The sequence below is a fragment of the Bos indicus genome, chromosome 19 (genome assembly GCF_029378745.1).
Source record: "Bos indicus isolate NIAB-ARS_2022 breed Sahiwal x Tharparkar chromosome 19, NIAB-ARS_B.indTharparkar_mat_pri_1.0, whole genome shotgun sequence".
Taxonomy (NCBI): Eukaryota; Metazoa; Chordata; class Mammalia; order Artiodactyla; family Bovidae; genus Bos; species Bos indicus.
In genome coordinates this window covers 40,952,614-40,972,135 of record NC_091778.1, presented here as the reverse complement: position 1 = coordinate 40,972,135, position 19,522 = coordinate 40,952,614, and the positions used below count along the sequence as shown (strand labels likewise).

Genomic DNA, 19,522 nt, shown 5'->3' with positions numbered 1-19,522 from the left:
TTATGAACTATTTCACAGTCATTATAGGAATTCACAAGATGTATTTAGAATCACCCAGAGAAATGTTGATCATTGATTATCAAAAGCAGAACCCCACCAACTCTGATATGCATTCTTCATTTCACCACATGGCTCTAGTGATGGCTCGATATATTTCGGAATCAAACCAGCAAGCTCTTTTTCCTGGTTACACACAGGCCTCTGATTCAAAGAATGCTATTAAATATTTCAGTGTCCTTCCCTGTTCTATTTGGCTGCAGAGTCTGTCTCACTGTGAGCTGATCACAGACGATGGAATTCGTCACCTGGGGAACGGGGCCTGCGCCCATGACCAGCTGGAGGTGATTGAACTGGACAACTGTCCCCTAATCACAGATGCGTCCCTGGAGCACTTGAAGAGCTGTCACAGCCTCGAGCGGATAGAACTCTATGACTGCCAGCAAATCACGCGGGCTGGAATCAAGAGACTCAGGGTAAAGATGGCAGCATCATCCTCTGGCTCTAGTTTCTCAGCACTCTTTCTTTTTTTCCCCCTCCATTTCCTTTTCTAAGGTTTAGATTCCTGTGATTTATGTATTTACTTGGATTTTCAACAATGAGAAAAAAAGATGGCAGGGAAACCTAAGGGTAGATAGTTCTTTCCTGTTGTTCCTGATGGAAGTTTAGCAGGATGAAAAAAATAATGAAAAAATATTTAGTTAAATGGGGTTTAAATTTTTTAATTTGTATAGCCTTTCATATCAAACTCTTGTGCTAGGAATCTTTTTTTTTTTTTTTAAGACAGCAAATGGTGGTTGGATCACCATTTTTTACCTTTTATTTTTGCCCCATCCTTCATAACAGACTCATGTATAGCCAAATCACTGAAAGACAGGTTGCCAGCAAAGAGGTTATAAAAGACTGGATGAATCTTTGTGTTGGATTGTTCTGCTCAACAGACATTTATTGGAACATCTGCTCCACACCTGTTGTGGGAAAGGCCCTCTGCTTAATTTGGCCCTTAAAACCAACCTTTAAAAATATCTGTGTTGGCCTTAATAGCATCAGAGTGCATAAAGGAGCAGCAGATTTAAGTTGAAGTTCCAGTTGACCTCAATTCCACCTCTCCCTTTAGACCTGGAGGACTGAGAATGTAATTGCAGTGGGAAGGCCTTGCATCCATATCTCTTCTTTACCAAAAGAGGAAAGCCACAGGTCATCCAGAGCTGCTTCTGTGGCCTATGGTCCCTAGGTCCGCCTGGCTGGATTCCACCCCAGCCGGGGATTCCACCTCTGAATCCTCAAGAATCACTTAGCACTCTTCCAGTCTAGCTATCTGTGTGCATGTCTAGACTCCTAAGTTCCCTAAGAGCAGGATCTCTATCTTGACCATTGTCCCTTTACAGAACTAGCACAATGCCTTGAACATAGTAGGAGTTTAGAAACCATTTATGTAGTAAATGTTAGAAACATGTTAGTTAAAAGAGGATAATGGGTTTTTAAAGATATCAGAGGAAACATTGTCCATAATGGCTTGGAAAAAATTAATTTTTAAGTTTATATAATTTCTTCCAGCTATGGGACTCCAACCAGGAATCCCTTTGGGACAGGTTAAGAGATTAGCATGACCTTTGCCCCCAGTTTTATTATTATGGACGCAGCAGCCAAAGGTATGTGAACTAATATGGTCTTTTGGAATAATCTGGGATGGTATGAAGTAGAACCTAGGTCTCAACATGCTGTCCGTGCTCAGCCTCTGTTCTGCCTTCGTGTCCACTCAGTCCCTCTGGTTTTTCTGAAAAGCAACCTTGCTGTTTCTGTTGAAGGCCTCCCTCTTAGTAACGTTTCTGTCTTCTTTCAGACCCATTTACCCAATATTAAAGTCCACGCCTACTTCGCACCTGTCACTCCACCCCCATCAGTAGGGGGCAGCAGACAGCGCTTCTGCAGATGCTGCATCATCCTATGACAATGGAGGTGGTCAACCTTGGTGAACTGAGTATTTAATGACACTTCTAGAGTTACCGTGGATCTCCATTGGAAGCAACCCCAGTGTTCCGGGCAAAGGTTACAAAGTGAGGGCGGTGTCCAGATCCCCAGAGCCACACATAAATACGCATACCCACTCTCACCCTGACCCAGTCTGTCTCTGTGACCAGGGGACTGAGTTCGTGCTGGCTTTATCATGTGGATTGGTAAAACTTAACCATTCCTGTTGGATGTGCCCAGAAGAAAATCATAAGCAAGGTAGATGGAAGGGGGCATTCCAGCAAACCCAGTTTTACTGCTACTGTGGTTTCTTTATTTTGTTAAGGGGTTTCTTTGGCAATTTTGGAACAGCAACTGCAGTCCTCCAGGGTCAAGGAAAGCATAGAAAAACAATACATGTTGTATCAGGGACCAGAGGGAAAATTTCTTTGCATCCTATAAATGGTAGCCATCCATTGTGAGATGACTAAAGAGCTGCCGTGCTTCCTTGTTCCCATGCCAACATGCTGAGCATGCTCACAAAGAAGGCTTGTCCATTCCTCCTACTGTGTTTTAGTATTTGGCCCAGAGGTTTGCTAAATGGTTGCATTGAAATCACTGTGGTCCAGATGTGATGACTTATTCACTCAAATTGTCACTGTCTGTAGCACACTGTGTACCTGTCTTTCATTCTCTGTTGCTCCCTCCTGCACTCTTGCTCAATCTGTCATCTGTTCATAGTCTGCTTACTCACACTCAGTTGTTACTCCTTTGCTGTTGTTGTGTTTACAATTTGCATTTTGGATAATTAGTTGGGGTTACCAAACATTTTTAAAAGAGACATTATCAATAAATATTTTTTTAATTCTAAATTTTACCATTAGGGGACCCTGCCTGAATCTTTGCCAGTCAAGAAAAATTATGAGAAGAAATTGAGCTAAGACTATTTTGATGAAAACAAACTTTGCCTTTTGGTTTTTGTTGTATCTTGTGATAAATGATAATATGCATGATACACCCAGTATTCCCCTCTGCACATTTTTCCTTCCATCTAACTTAATGAGGAGAGAGAAATGCATTATTAGAAAAGAGTGGAATGGCAAATCCCAAAGCTGAAACTGAAAGCCACCGCCACCAAAGCTCAAATATTGTGTGTTGACCAAAATCTAGGTGTGATCAGTGGCATCTCTGATTTGTGCCTGTGAGATTTGTTCTACTTTAGCAGGAATGCTGCTCAAGGAGTTGTGCGATTGAGCTGGGCTGTTTCTCTTTTTTTCCTCCCATTTCAGCTTATCAGGGATGCGAGAATGACCCTATCACAGCTGGTCAGCTGTACATCAGTGTTTGGTATCATATCTAATGTTGGAGCCTCAAAGGACTAGAACCTTTTCAGAACCCATCAGCCATCTCTCTCTTGAGCACAGACTTTCCATGAATGAAATATCAGAGAAGCCAGGTAAAGGCATTGGGGTGGCAGAAAGAGAACATTGAGAGGAAGTAGGGGGTTCAGTGTGTTGGGCAGCCTGGTCACCAGAACTTAGAGCAGAGTATTCAGTGTCCATGACTCAAAGTCAAAGAAGAAGTTCCCCCCCATCAAAAAAAAAAAAAAAAAAATCATAGAGGATGAGGGAAATAAAATAAGTTTCTGAAGTGTAAGAAGTAGATTTCTAAACATCAAGGTTAGAAACCTTGTGTGATTTTTTTAATAGGATGACTTTTGGTTTTTTAGGACATTAATGTGCAACGCACCACAATCTTAGGTCATCTTCTACATGATCCAGGCTGTGAAAAGGCTTGTTTTAATGCTGCAGGTGTTAGTAATACTAGCATATGTAAGAATAAAATGTGATTTACTTTTCCATAAGCAATTAGTTGAAAAGGTCCTAGGAACCTACTATCCACCATTAGTTAGCATGTTAAATTTATTTTAAATCTAATTTTATTATTACACCCTTTTAAAAGCTCAAATTATATGTATTTTTCATTTCCTTTCCCTTATCCTCTTTTCAGGTTACCACATAAGGAATATATTTTTTAAAAGTGAGACCCACTCTCCTGGCTATATCCCACATATATACATATACACATTTGCACACACACTTCTAAATGTGGTTGAAAATATTCAGATCCCCAGGTAACTCACTCAAACAAAACTTATATATATATATGTATGTATATGTATTTAGGGGGCAACAGCTCTAACATACAAAGTTTAAAAAAAAAAAAATAGTGCCTGAATAAAACCTTGATTTATTAGTGAGTGTGGATTTTAATTTCCCAACAGTTGAAGTTCTTGAGGTACTTTATTTAAAAAAGGAACAAACCTATTCACTAGTACATGAATGTCTTGAAAATGCTGTTTCTCTTCTCAAAGAGTGCACCCCTGTGCAAGTCTCTGCGGGCTTGTGCAGGTGAGAACAGAGTCAGTGAGAGCATAAAGGCCCTGGAGTATGCAGCACTGGTGTGTATATGGTCAGGCAGGAGCCTTGTTCCTTTCTCAAGAAAACTTGAGGCCCATAAAGCTTGGAAGGACATGTATTTTTATGCCAATCTGAAACCTGTGTCGGTTAATGATACAGGACTTTGAGAACCCATGGTAAGTTTTGGTCAAGTGGAAAGGGTCCTGTCATTTGAACGTAATATTTCCTGACTCAACATTAGGAAAAACTTATTGGTCTCTTTGTCTGATTCTGGAGTGTGCCTTCAATTAAAAAAAAAACCAGAGTGAAAAGTGAGAAGAGATTTGGGCAAAGTAAGAAGGTATCCTCAAAGTTATTACACATCCAGATCATCTCTTTTCTAAGCATCCTTTTCCCCTTATGGTTTCCAGCATCATCAGTATCTTTTACATCTTCATTGACCCTACCTATGAAGGGAATGATTCCAGCTTTTTTTTTTTTTTGCATAGACTTCTCCCATTTCCTTTATATACCCATCCTTGCCTTCTATTTAAAGCTTCACTCCCAGTGATACTGCTAATTTATTTCCATGTCTTCAATCTGGCTTCCTCTCTGAATTCTTGTCCTGATCTGGGCAACCTTGAATTCAGTAACTGTAAGGCAGCTCAGGCCATTTTTCACTGAGTGATCTTTGGTGTGTGCTTACTGAATTTGAAATCAAACTGTCAGATATAAGGAATAAGGGAATCTGGCTTCTTCCCTTTTTTCCAATATTTGGAATATGAAAGCACATTGTGCTTTTATGTAAAAAATATTTCTCATCTTATTCTGTTCTTTAGTGGATGTAAAAGTATTTCTTAAGTGGTTTTTATAAATTTCCACATCCATTAAGTTGATTTAGTAGACATGTAAGTCAGAAATTTTTCATATTCCTTATATCACCTTTTAGAGAGAAATCTGGTGAATATTTTTATGATGCTTTATTTCAGGCTTTCCAAACTGTTTGAATGGTTCAGTATAGCTACAGTGCTGTAGCAGTCAAGTTCTTTTATTTCTTCTAATTGCCTTGTAAAATGCACTGTTACTGGTTTGATAACCCACAAATGCCATGGGAGGCTAAACAAAGTATAAGTTGGAACCTGTCTTAGTTTGAAGTTGTTAGGAAGTGTGAGAGTATCCCAGGAAAGAAGAGTTGGTTTCCTACCTGCCTATGGGCAGCGTATCCTTGGTGACTATGTTATTTAGAGCAAGGAGCACTTGGTCATGGTGGACCCTTGTCCATTTAATGTTTATTGAGCTGAAAGTCAGATTGCTCATGACAACTGCCACGAGAGAGGAAGGGTTTAAAGGAAATCGGTCTGTTCTGCTTTTTTACCCTCCCTGTGTGCATGATTTAAGGTTAATTTTCTATCCCTGTTGTGCATCCTGGCTGACACTCCTTCATTGGTATGCTTTGAGCTTCCAGAACATTTTATTAAAAAATTGCCTTCTCTATCTGCCCACCAGTTCTAGGATCTTTAACCACCTCAAACCTAAGCCATGTGAATTAGTCAAGTCTTGTTTGAGAAGACAGATAGGATGTTTCATTGGAGGTCTTGAGGCAGAACCCTCCCCCTTACAATGATCTTGAACCAAAGAACCCTAAAGTGGTAGGAGGGTGAGGGGAGTCACAAAGTCTCAGCCTCTCACCTTTATTTCTATCATAAATGTTAATTAGAAGATTGGAACATACAGAAACCTGTATACAACCATTTCAGTAGGGTATAATTAATCCAGGTAATTTGGCTTGTATTTGCTGTGTCCAGATGTCCAAATGTAACATGTCGACATCTCCAGCAAGAGAGCATGCTGCTCTAACTTGCCCTCCCACTTGAAACAAACTTTCTACCATTTGAGGCAAGTGAGTTTTCTGCATGAAGGGCTTCTGCAGCCCACCCATCCCCCTTCCCCATACCCCAAGGCAAGTCTACCTGTTTTGCCCATTTTTATCCTTAAGAACATCAGTTCCACATCTCGGGAGCCTTTGATCCTTAAGAAAGTCAGTAAGAACTTCTCAGCTGAGTCTGAGTGAATCTTTGGAGCCCAAGAGAGGTACATTTAATTTTCAGCAGGAAAAAAAAATTGTTGGACAGGTTTACATGGGTGTTAAGAAAAAATGCCGTAATGCAATTCTTTCATCTCTGCCTCCTGTTTTTGTTGAGTAAGCCCTTGGTAGAGGTTAGTTCCCAGGTGTCGGGACTCAGTGTTTCCTCAGGCAGGGTGGTTCACTGCCCTTTTAGGAAAAAGAACCATGAACAACCAAAACTATATCAGTTGACCCTTTTGGTTTTCTGTATTTTTCAGTGTCTTGTTTTGAAGAATCAGGGTGGGGAAATGGTAGTTGCAATTCAAAGTGAAGGAGAAAATTGGTTCTGGAACTGGGGTACTTTGCTTCAGGTACGAGCATCGGTCCTGAATATGTAGAAACAACTGCCTCGCCTGTAGGCAGATTTACTTTCCATCTAATGAACTCCATGCCCTTCTTCCTGGCAAGGAGGGCTTCTACTTTGCACACAGCAGACCAGTGTCACCCAGAAAGGGATCGGCACCTCTGAACACCACCAGTGCTTCCCAGCAACTTCTGGGTGTGGTTTCCACCAGAGCAAGAGCAGGTAGGAAGTAAATGAGAGTCCCCATCTCAGGGAGAGATGAGGGAAGAGAGCTGTGCAGACACATGTATTCTCAACTGCCATACCCCCAAGAACCCAGGAAAACCTTTGAAGTAATTTCTTTTTTTTTTTTTTTAATTAAAGTGAAGGAAGAAAGCTTTGCCCCACTAAGTTTTGGCTTGCAGCGTCTCTTATACTGCTTATTACTATTAACTCAGATCTGTCCCACACTGCTGCTCACATACATGTATGTGCTTGTTACCTTAGCCTAACCCTTCTCATCCCCTGATGTCATTATTCTTTGTTTTCTTTTTTTTATGGCACTAGTGAATGAGAACCTAAAGTCTTAGAAAATCCTAACTTGAAAAAGGAGTCTCTAACTGGCATGGTTTGATTAATTCCTTTACCTTTCCCTGCCTAAAGACTTGAATGATTTTCTTTCCTAGTGCTATATAATAGACCTATAATAAGTGAAACCTTTGCTGCTACTTTTCTGGGTTTACATCAGTTTTTTGTTTTTTTTCTCCTTCCCTTCTCTTAAGAATAATTTCTTATCTGTGCTTCTCTGATGACTGTTAATTTCTAATAAGTACAGGAAGAGGTGAGCCTGAGATTTCTTCTCTCACTTCCCTCCTTACCCTGCCCCTGAAAAATACACTAACCTCTAACATATACAAGATCTGTGAGATAGGGCTCATCATAAGATACTTGGGGATTTTTTTTTTCCCCTCACCATGCTGCAGCTCTCAGAGTTGGCCCCTGAGGATCTGTGACTACTCAGTCCGAAGAGTTGCTCCAGGGAGAGAAAGGCCTTAATTTTGCCTTTCTCCCTTCCTGTTTTATGATCACCCTTCAGATGCCTCCCATTCTGGCTGCCTCTTTTTTCCTCCTCCCAGGAATTGTTTTCCAAGTAACCTGCCTTGGTCGTTTCCCAACTCCTCTCCTCACCTTTGCCCACCTTCCAGTGACCCTGAGAGCGCAGACCTGAGAAACAGGCTGTGCAGAGCTCAGAGAACTGTGAGGACTCCCCCTGCCTGCCAGACTCTGCTTGGGGACAGAGATGGATGGGTAAATGGTGCTGTGGGAGAAATTTTATCTTCAAATCAGGCTGTTTGACCCTTTCATGGCCCCGCCTCCACCCCCACTCCCTGAGGAAGGGGTAAAATGCAGAGAACAGTTGACTGGCAGGGTCTGATCCCCAACATCGCTGTCTGGCCTAAGCCTTGTCCAGCCATTCGGCCTGCCCTGGAGTGAGAGCTTCGGTGTGTGGGAGCCGCTGCTTGCTTGTTTCTCCACCAGGCCTGCCCCAACACTTAGCCAGTCCCTGGGGCCAACACAGTTCCTCCGTGGTGACTTAACAGCAGCTTCCATTAGCTGTCCAAGCAACTGTGTTTCCACCCAGTACTTTTGGCGCTTGAGATTGGGGGGTGGGGGGGAGGGAGGGTTATTTAAAATAAATAAAATCCAAGGTGGCAGTAGAGGATTCCTTTTGCTTTAAAAATCTTTGGACTAAAAAAAAAAAAAAAATGTTTTTTATATATAAATATATAAAGTAAATTGTTATGTAACTATTATTGTTTCCTGTATGTTCTAATTTTTGTTTTATGATGTAATTAAAGGAAATAAGCTGTGAAGACTTTTCATTTTGCTGCGGAAATAGCCTGACTTGTAGCTAAGATTCTTAATGTCCTTGAACCCCTGGTGTGTAAAGGCCCCCGAGGCTCAATCTTTTTGGCATCTTTATTTTTTTACTATCCTTTAATTAGTACTCTTCATTAATTTTTTTAAGTATTTAGTATCTTTTCAATAGCCTTTTCAACAGCCTTAATACCCTGCACTCCACTTGTCTCTAAGAAAAATGGAAGACATAAATCAGAGTTTCTAAAAAACCTTTGTCTTAATTAATATGATAGTAACAGTTCAATCTGAGTTCCTTATCTGTGCAGAGAATTGCCCTTAGACTAAAAAGGAGTGAGGGAGTAGTGTAATGGTTAATCAAATAAATTCCATGTTAGCCCCTCTATCTCAGTTCTTTGCTGGTAAAGTGGGGACAGCAGTACCTGTTTTAGAGTTGTGGAGATTAAAAGCAGTAACAGTGGCATACAGTAAGCACGTTACCTGCTTTTACTCGCTTCATTTCAGTGTCTAGTCTGCTGGAGGCTCCTAGCTTGAAAGATAAACAAAGGCTAAATGCAGTGGTGCCCCTATCCTTCAGTGGAGATAGGGACGAGAAGTGGAGCCGGATCAGCAACCTCAATTTAGATCTCAGGGTATCTTCCCTGCCCTGAAAGACCCCTGGGGAGCCCTGTGGAATCATGAGCCTCACTTGAAATCCACTCATGCTGCATGAGGTAAAGGCCTAGTCTGGACTGGTCATCTGGGGCTGACGGGGTCCCACGCTCCCTTCCAGGGGTACAAGCAGATGCCTGCCTGCTTCCTTGTCCTTATTGAGGCAGCCTTGGTCTTTGAGGGAGGCAAGTTCTAGGTCTTTGAACTTCAATATGCAGATTCTCCCTTCCTGTCCTTTAATCCTGTTAATCCAGTGTTTAAAGTCTTCCTTCTGCCTACCCTCCCTAGCCAGAGGTCAGCAGGTTTAGGACTCACCAGAGATGATCAGTAAATGACAAATGGGGCAAATGATTAATAAAGGCATTTGGGTCTGTCTTCCACACCATGCACACATGGGTTTTTCTTTTCAGTATGTTTAAAATTTTCCATCAGAAAGTTTTAAGGGAAGGGGATTGGGAGGAAAAAAAAGGAATGAAATAAAACATGGTCTAATATCACTTACTTAAGAAGTACATATAAAGTTGGTTTTCTACATGGAAAAAAAATACACAGAAAATTAAGTTTCAGGTAGATTATAAACCTAAAAATGAAACAAAATTAAGATTTTAATTCAACTACATTTAAAAAAATAAAGCCGTATAACCTCATTGTTCAAGAATAGCCGTAGTTGAGCAGCTTAGGGCAAGAGTTGCTTATCCATATTGCCAGGGTGTTTGCCTCACAGGCTTGGCCAGCTCAGCTCAGCTTGTCTCAGGGGTTCCAGCGACTTGCTGCTGAGCAGAAACATGAGCCTGGGGCCTGCTTGTAGGACCCATGATGGTTTGGCTCTTCACCTGAACCCTGGTGAAGCATCTGAGGATTTTAAAAAGGCTACTGGTGAACACAGGACCCCAAAGAACCAGGCTGGCACCAGTCTCCTCCTCTTGAGCAGGGTACCTCTGGGCCTAGGTCAGAACCAGGTAGTAGCCATCTAGATTCTGCACTGAAAGCAGTTTAAAAAAGAAGGGGCTCTAGTGGGATGAGACAGACCCCCAACCTACTGTGCTGTTCCCAAACATCAAAGCAGCCTGTGGTACATCTGCCACATCAAATGTTCTTCCAGGGCCCGAGTCCAGCTCTTTAGGACCTCCCTGGGTACAGGAGCAGAGAGGAGGGAGAGAGGACAGACAGTGAATAACTAGGACCACCAGCCTGCTGATCGGAAGTGCTGTGCTCCAGGTGATGTCCAGCAAGCACCTGCCATTGTGACCTGTATGACTGTTGGGTTGCGGCAGTGTGGTGGGGAGAGCAAGGGCTTTCCCTCTCCTAATAACTGCCTCAAACCAGGGCATTTTTCCCTCATGAGAATATTGTTAACTTTTTACTGAGCAATGAGTAGCTGTTCTTAGCTATATGACTGTTGTTTTGACGCAAAGCTAGCATGGAGCAGATGTTCACCAGTTGGTTGGGGCACAGTACCCACAACACACCTTCAAGGAAACTTTCAGTCTCATTTAAGAGATGGTATAAGACAATCTTAACCTTTCTAGGGCCTGCCAGGCACACAACCTCTCCCTCTAAAATCCCTACCTTTCTTCACCACAGCCACAAAGTACGATTCATCCTTAAGATTCTGAGCCACCTGCAAGGGAGAAGGGGTCACTAAGACAATTCTGTTCTTAGAACCAAACAGAACAAGCTAGGGCAGAGACAGCGAGACTGGGCCTGAGGTTGGAAGAGTATTCAAGCCGCCTTCCAACCTCATGGGACTGTGCAGGGAACCACTGCCTACTTTACCTGGTCACTGAGGAGAATGAGGATGCCCCCTGGGCCCTGATGGAAAAGACGGTGGACCTGATTGGCTGGGAGGGCCAGGAGTTCAGCCAGTTTCCCCAGGAGCTCTACAGCACTGAGTTCATCCAGGGAGATCTCTTGATAAAAGCCTGGGGGTGTGGGCAGCACAGGGGCAAGAGTCAGTGGGGGGTGCCACTGCCCAGAGGGCAAAGTAACAGCTCATTGGGAGGTGCCCAGATGGGGAGAAGGAGTAAAGGAAAAAAGTTTATAAATTCACTTCCATTTTCACCTCCCATTCCTTACCTCTGGCAAGGCCTCAAATTGAGAGGAACCTCCAGTTTAAAGAAGCGATGGGACGCTGTATGAATGACTGAAGCCCAAATGCAGTAACAAGATTATAGTGTTCTAATCCCTTGTACTAACAGAATGACAAATTGGATGATATTTGTGGAATCAGAGTGTAGAGCATGGAGGAATAAACCCAGGGAAACATACTGGAAGGAGAAGACTAGTCAAATTACAGAAGATGAGAATGCCAAGGGCATGCTGGGTCCCAGACCAGAAGAGGTTTCATGCAGCTACGCCTGGCTTTCTTCTTTTGTTTTCTCAAGACCCCAGAACCTCACCTGAGTCAGGGTTCTTAGGAACCTCATCGTCTTGCCTACAGGTCTCCTGAGCAACATATAAGGTCAGCTGGTGTCGGATCGGCCTGGGCCAAGAGAAAAGTCTACGTTCAAACCTGAACTAACAGGTCCCAGTTTTAGCCCCTTTGGGAGAACCCCACCTCCTCCCAGGTGTCTAGGGAGAGGGGTCACCAAGATTTAGTGAAGGCTGGACCCTGTGGGGAGAGGAGAGGAGAAAAATCCACCTGTACCCCCAGAAACAGTGATGTACACCGGATGGGCACAGAAAGAAGTCACAGCAGCCTGACTTAAGCCCAACTCTGCTAGCCTTGCTCTGGCCTCAGGCAGCAGGTTGCTGTCCTCAGGTCTCTTACTGTCCTCCTGAGTTTCTTACTTTGTAAAAAGACGTGGGGTTGAGTAGTTTTTCAGGTGCCTTCCACTTAAACATTCTATGAAACAGGACTGCAGCTGAGTTGGTAAGTGCCACTACACTGGCAGGGCTTCCCAGGTGGCACTAGTGGTACAGAACCTGCCTGCCAATGCAGGAGACAGACAAATTCGATCCCTGGGTTGGGGAAGATCCCCTGGAGAAGGGCGTGGCAACCAACTCCAATATTTTTTTTTTTTCAACTCCAGTATTCTTGCCTGGAGAATCCCATGGACAGAGGAGCCTGGCAGGCTACAGTTCATAGGGTTGCAAAGCGTCAGAGGTGACTGAAGTGACTTAGCACGCACACACTACAGTGAAAAGGGAACCCTGGTTGGCAATGCCCAGCACCTGGCTCTGAGAGTATTGAAAAGGCGGATCCCGTCAGCAGCTCCACAGATCTGAATAAGGTCCTGGGGAGTAAGCTTCAGCAGATCAGTGCCTGAGAAATCAGACAGGGCTAGATTAGGGGAAGAGAGGCCAGAGACCAAGGGTGGCAAGGGATACGATCCACTATTAGTCTACAAATAGCCCTAGTATATCCAGACGTGGGAGTCAGACTTGGATTCAAATTCCACCTCTGCCACTGGCTAGATATGTGCCCTTGGGCAAGTTATTTAGCCTCTCTGAGCCCTGTCCTCAGGGGTAATGTATAAATTGTATGAGATAATCCACAAGAAGAGAGCCTAGCAAGCATTATGCTGTGTCAACAATTAGTTCTAAATAAAAGTTAGTTGAAGGACACAGAGCAAGCCAGGACAGACAGGCTTCCTGCCTGAGTGCCCTCAGTCCCCTCCAGGTCTGGTCCCTACCTGTGGACCAGATCCCAGCCTCACCAGTGAAACTGGCCAGCAACCGCCAGTAGCTGGAGAACCAGTGCCGATGAGCAACCACTGCTGTGTCTCTAGGACGGAGGCTCCGGGGTTCAGACCCTGAGGCATAAAGAGTGGTCCAAGTGACACCATGGTCCCATGGACTGAGAACAAGGTGGAGGGGAAACATCCCTGCCCTTGGGGGTCCCAAGTCTGAGAAGGGAGGCTCATCCTGCCCAAGGGACGTGCCCAATGCCATCAGGCAACCATTTTGCGATCTGTGGCCATACCACATCTGTCCACCAGGGGGCAGGGCCACCCTATTATGGAGAAAGAGGGAACTGCTGAGAAGGCTTTGGAAGAGTTGGGGGTAGGGGGAAGACTCACAAGAGCTAGGCTGCCCCCCAAGGTGTCCAAGGCGAATGATGGTGAGGAGCAGAGCCTATGGGGGAGCAGGGAGTCTGGCTCAGAGGAGCAGGGTGGCCAGTCTCCTACCCCCACTTCCCTAGGCCTGTCCTGGTGTCACCCAGTTGTTCCCCAGAAGCTCCCTCAGTGGCACCCCTGGGCCTGCCCCTCGCTGGCCTCCTGAGTTGAGGGCTTCTCTCTTCACTCTCACCCCAGGGGCTGATAGGAGGTGTTTATCCTGCCTCACCTCTCCGGGGACAGGAGCTTGCAGGAGTGGGGAGAGGTCAGAGCAAAAGGGCTCAGAGGCAGGTGGGCCCCTGAAACGAGCTCTGGCCACGGTGAACACTGTGGGGCAAACAAACAGCAAGGTTAGCCTGGACATTCAGGAGTGCAGTGGTGACTGTTGGCAGGCCTTGGGCCAAACTTGGTCCCTGCCCCAGGAGCCCCTCACAGGTAGATCAGATTTCCACACAATGAAGAGAGTTAAACTAGCCTCAGGTCTGGCTGGGGAGTTGGGGAACTTCTGGAGGAGCTACAGCAGCAAGGGAGATGCACCAGGAAGAGGGAGCAGAAGTCCGGTAGTCGCAGAAGCAGGGCACAGGAGAGGCAGGCTGTGAGCGTCTGCTCCTGGGAACCGTCAACTATAGGCACTGCAGTTTGTCCTCGCAGGAAACGGGGACTCACTGGTGTGTATGTGGGGGTGCTGATGATCATGCAGCAGCCGCAACACCTGAGGCCTCAGTTTCCGCACGTGTACAATGAGGATGTTTTCTCCCCCCCGGCCCCCACTGCCCAGCACACGTACCTCCATGAAGATGGTGCTCTCACAGGCTGTCTGATACTTGTTTCTCTCATGCACGGGCTGTTTCTCAATCTTCTCCCGGTCAGTTTTCAGTTTCCGGTCAGCTCCTTTAGGCTGCAGGAGGATGACAAGGAAATGTCAGCATTCCCCTCCTTACCTGCCCACTTCTCATGACAGGAAGGGCTCTGAGAAAGAGACCAAGCCCCATCCATCTGTGTACAGAGAAGGAAACAGTCCCAGGTCCAGGGTCTGCAGGCTGAGTGAGGGTCTACCCCAATGCCAAGTCAGATCCACACAGCCAGCAAGGCAGGGTGACAGCCCTGAGAGGGAGGGAGGGAAGGAGGGGAAAGGGCCCCATGCTGCCCGCACCTTAAACACCTTGAGGAGGCAGCCAGCTGAATGCAGGTGCTCCAGCGGAAGCTCCTTGTCACTGGGCTTGAAAGTGTCGATCTGGAGGCAGAAGGGGACGCTTTTCTCCCCAACTTTTTTCCGAGTGAACTTGGTGCTGATGCAGTGAACCTGAGGTGGAAAAGAAGGGTGACTATCTAGGTCCTGCCCATATTCAAGGGATCTCACCTGAAACCTGCTACCTGTCTGCCACCTGTAAGCCACAGCAACTTTCCATCCCCAACCAGTGTCTATTCTTAAGGTATACCTTATTAGGTTCTTTCCCTGGTTCAAAATCCCTCAGTGTCTCCTTAAGACTATGAGACGAGAAGCAAAGTCCCTGACCGCAGCATTCAAGCACCTTAAAGAGACAAGCCTTTCTGCCTGGCTGCTCTTCCTCCCATCAATGAACCCACTGACCCATGCATCTAGCCTACTTATCACCCCAATACACCTGCATAGCTGTCCCTAGAGTCCTCTACTGGGAAAGCGCTCTCTGCTCACACTTGAGCCCATACATTCCATTCCAGGGTAAAGTTACCAGTTCAAAATTTATCTAAATTGAGTGTCCTGTATTTTATTTGCTAAACCTAGCAGTCTACTCTAGGAAGCCTTCCTGATCTGCACAACCACTACAGTGGTTGTGATTGCCTTCCTGCAATCTTGTGAAGAACAGTTAAAGAATCCAACTTTACAGGTAGGGAAGCTGAGGCTCGTAGAGATTACATTACCCAGGCAAGGTCCATGCCAAGAAGTACTGGAACTGAAATTGTGCCATATCCACCTGGCTCCTCGTCCAGGTGCTTAGAGTACAGAGGACATTCAAAAAAGGGACTTATATGTGAATTTTGACAATACTTTTTATTATAAAAGGAAATCTATTCAACATAGAAGATGCAAGGGGGCTTCCCTGGCAGCTCAGCTGGTAAAGAATCCGCCTGCAATGCAGGAGACCCCAGTTCAATCCCTGAGTCGGGAAGATCCCCTGTAGAAGGGATAGGCTACCCACACCTGTATTCTCGGGCTTCCCTGGTGGCTCAGATGGTAAAGAATCTGCCTGCAATGTGGAAGACCTGGATTCATATCCCTGGGTTGGGAAGATTCCCTGGAGGAGGACATGGCAACCCACTCCAGTATTCTTGCCTGGCAGGCTACACAGTGCATCAGGTCGCAGAGTCAGGACTGAGCAACTAAGTACAGTACAGCACTGAAAAAGTACAAAGGATACGGGCATCTCCATCACCCCACCACTCACAGAGAGTACTGTTAACATTCAAGTATTGTTTCTATCTTTTCTCTGCGCAAGAAAAAAACACAACTTTTATATACACACACTTTTATTTTTGCAAAATAGAAATCAAACATTAAACACAAGTCTACATTCTGCCTTTACGTATGGGAAAGCAGTTTCTCTTGTCATGAAATATTTCCAAGACATCATTTTTTTTTCCAAGACATCATTATAATGGCTACACAATTTCCATTATAAACTACTAAACACCTATTTCAAAGTCCACCCTTATCTGATGGACATTTTGATTAATATCTTTTAATATAAAAAATGGCAGGGGCATGAATAGCTGCTAAAGCTATGTTTGTGTACTTATTCAGCACTGCATTTCTTGAGGTAGAACTACTGGGAAAATGAGTATGAATATTAAATTTAATAAAATTTGCCCACTTACAAAATGGATACATCAATTTGCATTCTTGGAGTATGAGGTTGTCTGTTTCTCTAAAGCTTACAAATAATAGTTTTTTAAGAGTCTTTGCCAGTTTGCATATGTGTGTGTGTGTGTGTGTGTAGTTGTTTAATCGTCAAGTCATGTATGACTCTTTGCAACACATGGACTGTAGCCTGCCATTCCTTTGTCCATGGGATTTCCCAGGCTAGAATACTGGAGTAGATTGCCATTTTCTTCTCCAGGGGATCTTCCTGACCCAGGGATTGAAGGCATATCTCCTGCATTGGCAGGTGGATTCTTTACCATTGAACCACCAAGGAAGCTGTGTGTGTGTGTACATATATACATGTAGTTTTAATTAGCATTATTAACATTTTGTGAGTTTGAACTGTCTACTTGTATTAGCAATTTGTATCTTTCTTTATAAATTGCTTATATCCTTTGCCAATTTTTCTATTGAGCTTTCATATACTTTTTCTTTTTAATGTATGAGAATTTTTTATATATTTAAAATATAACATCATGTATGTTATATGTGGCAACTGTTTTCCCCATGTGATGTCTCCTTTTAATCTTGCCTACACTTTGCAGACCATTACTTTCTATGAAGCTAAATTCTGTCCTGTGTCTTGTCATTTCTTCCATCACCTTAATGTTTAACAAGTCCTTCCCTACGGTGACATTCAAACAACATGTGTCCACCTTTGTTCCTCATGGTGCTTTCTGGAAGTGATTCATTCTTATTACCTCCTCTGACCTCCACCCAAGCTCACCTTTCTTTTCCATATAGGCTGCTGCCACCCTCATCTGACCTCCAGCCTCCTTCCTGTCCCAGCCTCAGACTCACGTGCAGGAAGAGAGAGGTCCTCTTGGTCGGGTCCCAATAAAACTCCACGGTGTTCAGTTGTGAGGGCAGCACTTGGGGTTCCAGCACCCCCACAGACAGAGGGATATCTGCAGGCACAGATTGGCAGGCAGGGAGCAGGGCTCAGCACCACCGCCCGCCCCATCCACAGGGGCCTCTAAGCCAGACAGCAGCCCTGAAGGGCCCTGGTCCCTCCCCAGTCACTTATGTCCAGGATACGGTCCCCAGGCCAGCTCCACCTCCAGCCGTCCAGCTGTTGCTGCTCAGTGTACTGCAGGTGCCGGTCGTGGAAAACCACATGCACCACGCTCTGTGGGCACAGGAGGGTGCCGTGGCATTTGGGAACCAGCTCCCACCTCTGGGACAAGCCAACCTTGCCAGCCTCTCCCTTACCTTCCCTCCCACCCACATGGGGCAAAAGGACTTAGAATAACTAGATCTGTGTCCAGAGGCCACCTGCCACTCAACAAGCAGTGAAACTGAGGAAGTAACCTAGAGCTTCAGTTTCCTCATCTGTAAAATGGAGGAGTTAATCCCTTTGCACTCAGTCACTCTTTCTTCACAGCACTTAGCAGTTTGCGATTTGTAAATCAACTTGTAATCGTATCTAAATTGTTCAATGACATGTTTGTCTCAGTAGAACGCAAGTCCCCAAGGAAAGAAGCCACATCTGTCTCTTTACCCCTGAATCTCTAGTGCATAGAACAGTTTCTGGCAAAGAACGGGAGCTAAATAAAAACTTTTTTTTTCCTGAGAGATGGAATCATGTGTGTGAATAATGCTATGTAAATGTATTTCTAAATCCTGGTTCTGCTATTTACTGGCTCTGTGTCCTTGAGAAAATAATACTTCATCTCACTGTGCCTTTTTCCTCAACAATTCCCGCCACCACTGAGCTGTTGTGAAGGTCAAATGAAAAGGTGGACGTGAGCGGGTTCTACTTGAGAATGACATCACTGTGGTGACACTGGCTTCCTGCCAGAGGGAGAGTCATAGCCAGCCTTTGCCAGTTCTGGGAGTGGAGGCACTTGCCTTCAGCAGCCGGGGCTCCTGAGTGGCATCGACCAGTTTGGGGTTGCAGAGCATCTGTACCTCATAGGACTGGCCTAGGAGAAATTGAGGGGAAGTGGGCACCCCTCTCAGGGGCAGAGAGGCTGCCTGCCACCCCCAGCCCACCCCAGGTCCAGCCTCCCACTAGCACCCCGCTCGCCCCTCTCCATCCCCAGGCCCAGAGCACCCTGGTTCACCTGTGCCAGCGAAGTGGCTGCACAGAGCACGTACTGGAACACGGGGCAGGGCTGCTCCGCTCGGGGGATGTTGGCCAGCTCTTCCTGAAAGAGGAAGGCACGGCTGGCTTCTGCCCTGTCCACCCCCTCCTCCAAGAGGCTTTGACTCTTTCTGCCAGATTCGCCCTCCAGGGAGCCTACAGTTTGCTGAAGCAGGTACCCCTGCAGCAGCCAGGGCCTAAGGGGTCCCCATTCAGCTGCTCTGGCCTCCAGCAGACATCCCTCAAGGTGCAAATCCCCAACACTACAATATTTGCAAACATCTGCCATCAATTTGGAGAAGGAAATGGCAACCCACTCCAGTATTCTTGGCCTGGAGAATTCCATGGACAGAGGAGCCTGGTGGGCTACAGTCCATGGGGTTGCAAAGAGTCAGACACGAATAAGCGACAAACACACACACACACACCAAATTGGGCTTCCCTGGTGGCTCAGAGGTTAAAGTGTCTGCCTCCAATGCAGGAGACCCGGGTTCCATCCCTGGGTCAGGAAGATCCCCTGGAGAAGGAAGTGGCAATTTGCAACCTCAAGGCTTGCCTGATGGCCAGTGACTGCCCAACATGTGTCCTGAGTGGGTGGGTGGTTAGGGTGCTTTGAGATGTCCTGGGACCCACTAAATTCCAGATACATTTGACCATTTCCCAGTGGGTTCGCAAAGAGTTGGATATGACTGAGCATGCACGCCCTGACCAACCACCCCCCAAGAGCAGGAAGCCCATAATCTTCAGCTTGAAACAGATGGCCCTACCGTGTCCATCACAAATCAGATCAGGGCCTTCCTCGGGGGCTGGAGGGAGGGGTTCTGGCCCTTACCTGAGCAAGCTGCTTAGCAGCCCACAGTACAGCTCCCTGGGGCTCGGCCACAGGTGCTCCAGCTGGTTGTGCCAAAACAGCATCTTGGAGAGCGAGCAGGACCAGCTGTGTCGCAGAGAGCTCAGCACTGGGTTGGGCTGGACCCCCTGGGCCATCCACCTGGGGCCCCAGGCTTTATACACAGGCAGGGACACACAGAAGGGTGGGGCAAGGCTTCGGCCCCTTATTGGCTGAGCAACCAGGGCTCCAGGAAACTCAGGACCTGTTAGGCAGCCCAAGCTGCCCAGGGAGGGAATGGAGAAATGATGTCCCTAGGGCTCCCCACCAATCATTAATTCAAAGGGGAGACAGTTTTGCAGCA

General features: G+C 45.8%; 2 protein-coding genes across 5 annotated transcripts in view; one reads left to right on the top strand and one right to left on the bottom strand.

Annotated features, from left to right (window-relative positions):
* The window catches only part of FBXL20 (F-box and leucine rich repeat protein 20), a 105,372-nt gene extending 96,744 nt beyond the window's left edge, over positions 1 to 8,628 (top strand). For all 4 annotated transcript variants that reach the window (XM_070773392.1, XM_019981240.2, XM_070773394.1 and 1 more), the window contains 2 exons: positions 261 to 473; positions 1,841 to 8,628. In XM_070773392.1, coding sequence (XP_070629493.1) covers positions 261 to 473; positions 1,841 to 1,948 — 321 coding nt within the window. In that variant the 3' untranslated portion in view covers positions 1,949 to 8,628. The remainder of the gene's footprint in view (positions 1 to 260; positions 474 to 1,840) is intronic.
* A 3,385-nt stretch (positions 8,629 to 12,013) lies between these two features.
* LOC139177781 (transcription factor CP2-like) lies at positions 12,014 to 19,316 on the bottom strand. The gene is made up of 7 exons (XM_070774447.1): positions 19,162 to 19,316; positions 18,258 to 18,526; positions 18,095 to 18,168; positions 17,267 to 17,372; positions 17,045 to 17,184; positions 14,495 to 14,644; positions 12,014 to 14,239 (listed from the first exon to the last, which is right to left on the bottom strand). The coding sequence occupies exons 1-7, from the start codon at positions 19,314 to 19,316 to the stop codon at positions 13,961 to 13,963; spliced, it is 1,173 nt and encodes a 390-aa protein (XP_070630548.1). The 3' UTR covers positions 12,014 to 13,960.
* Between the last annotated feature and the right edge of the window lie 206 nt (positions 19,317 to 19,522).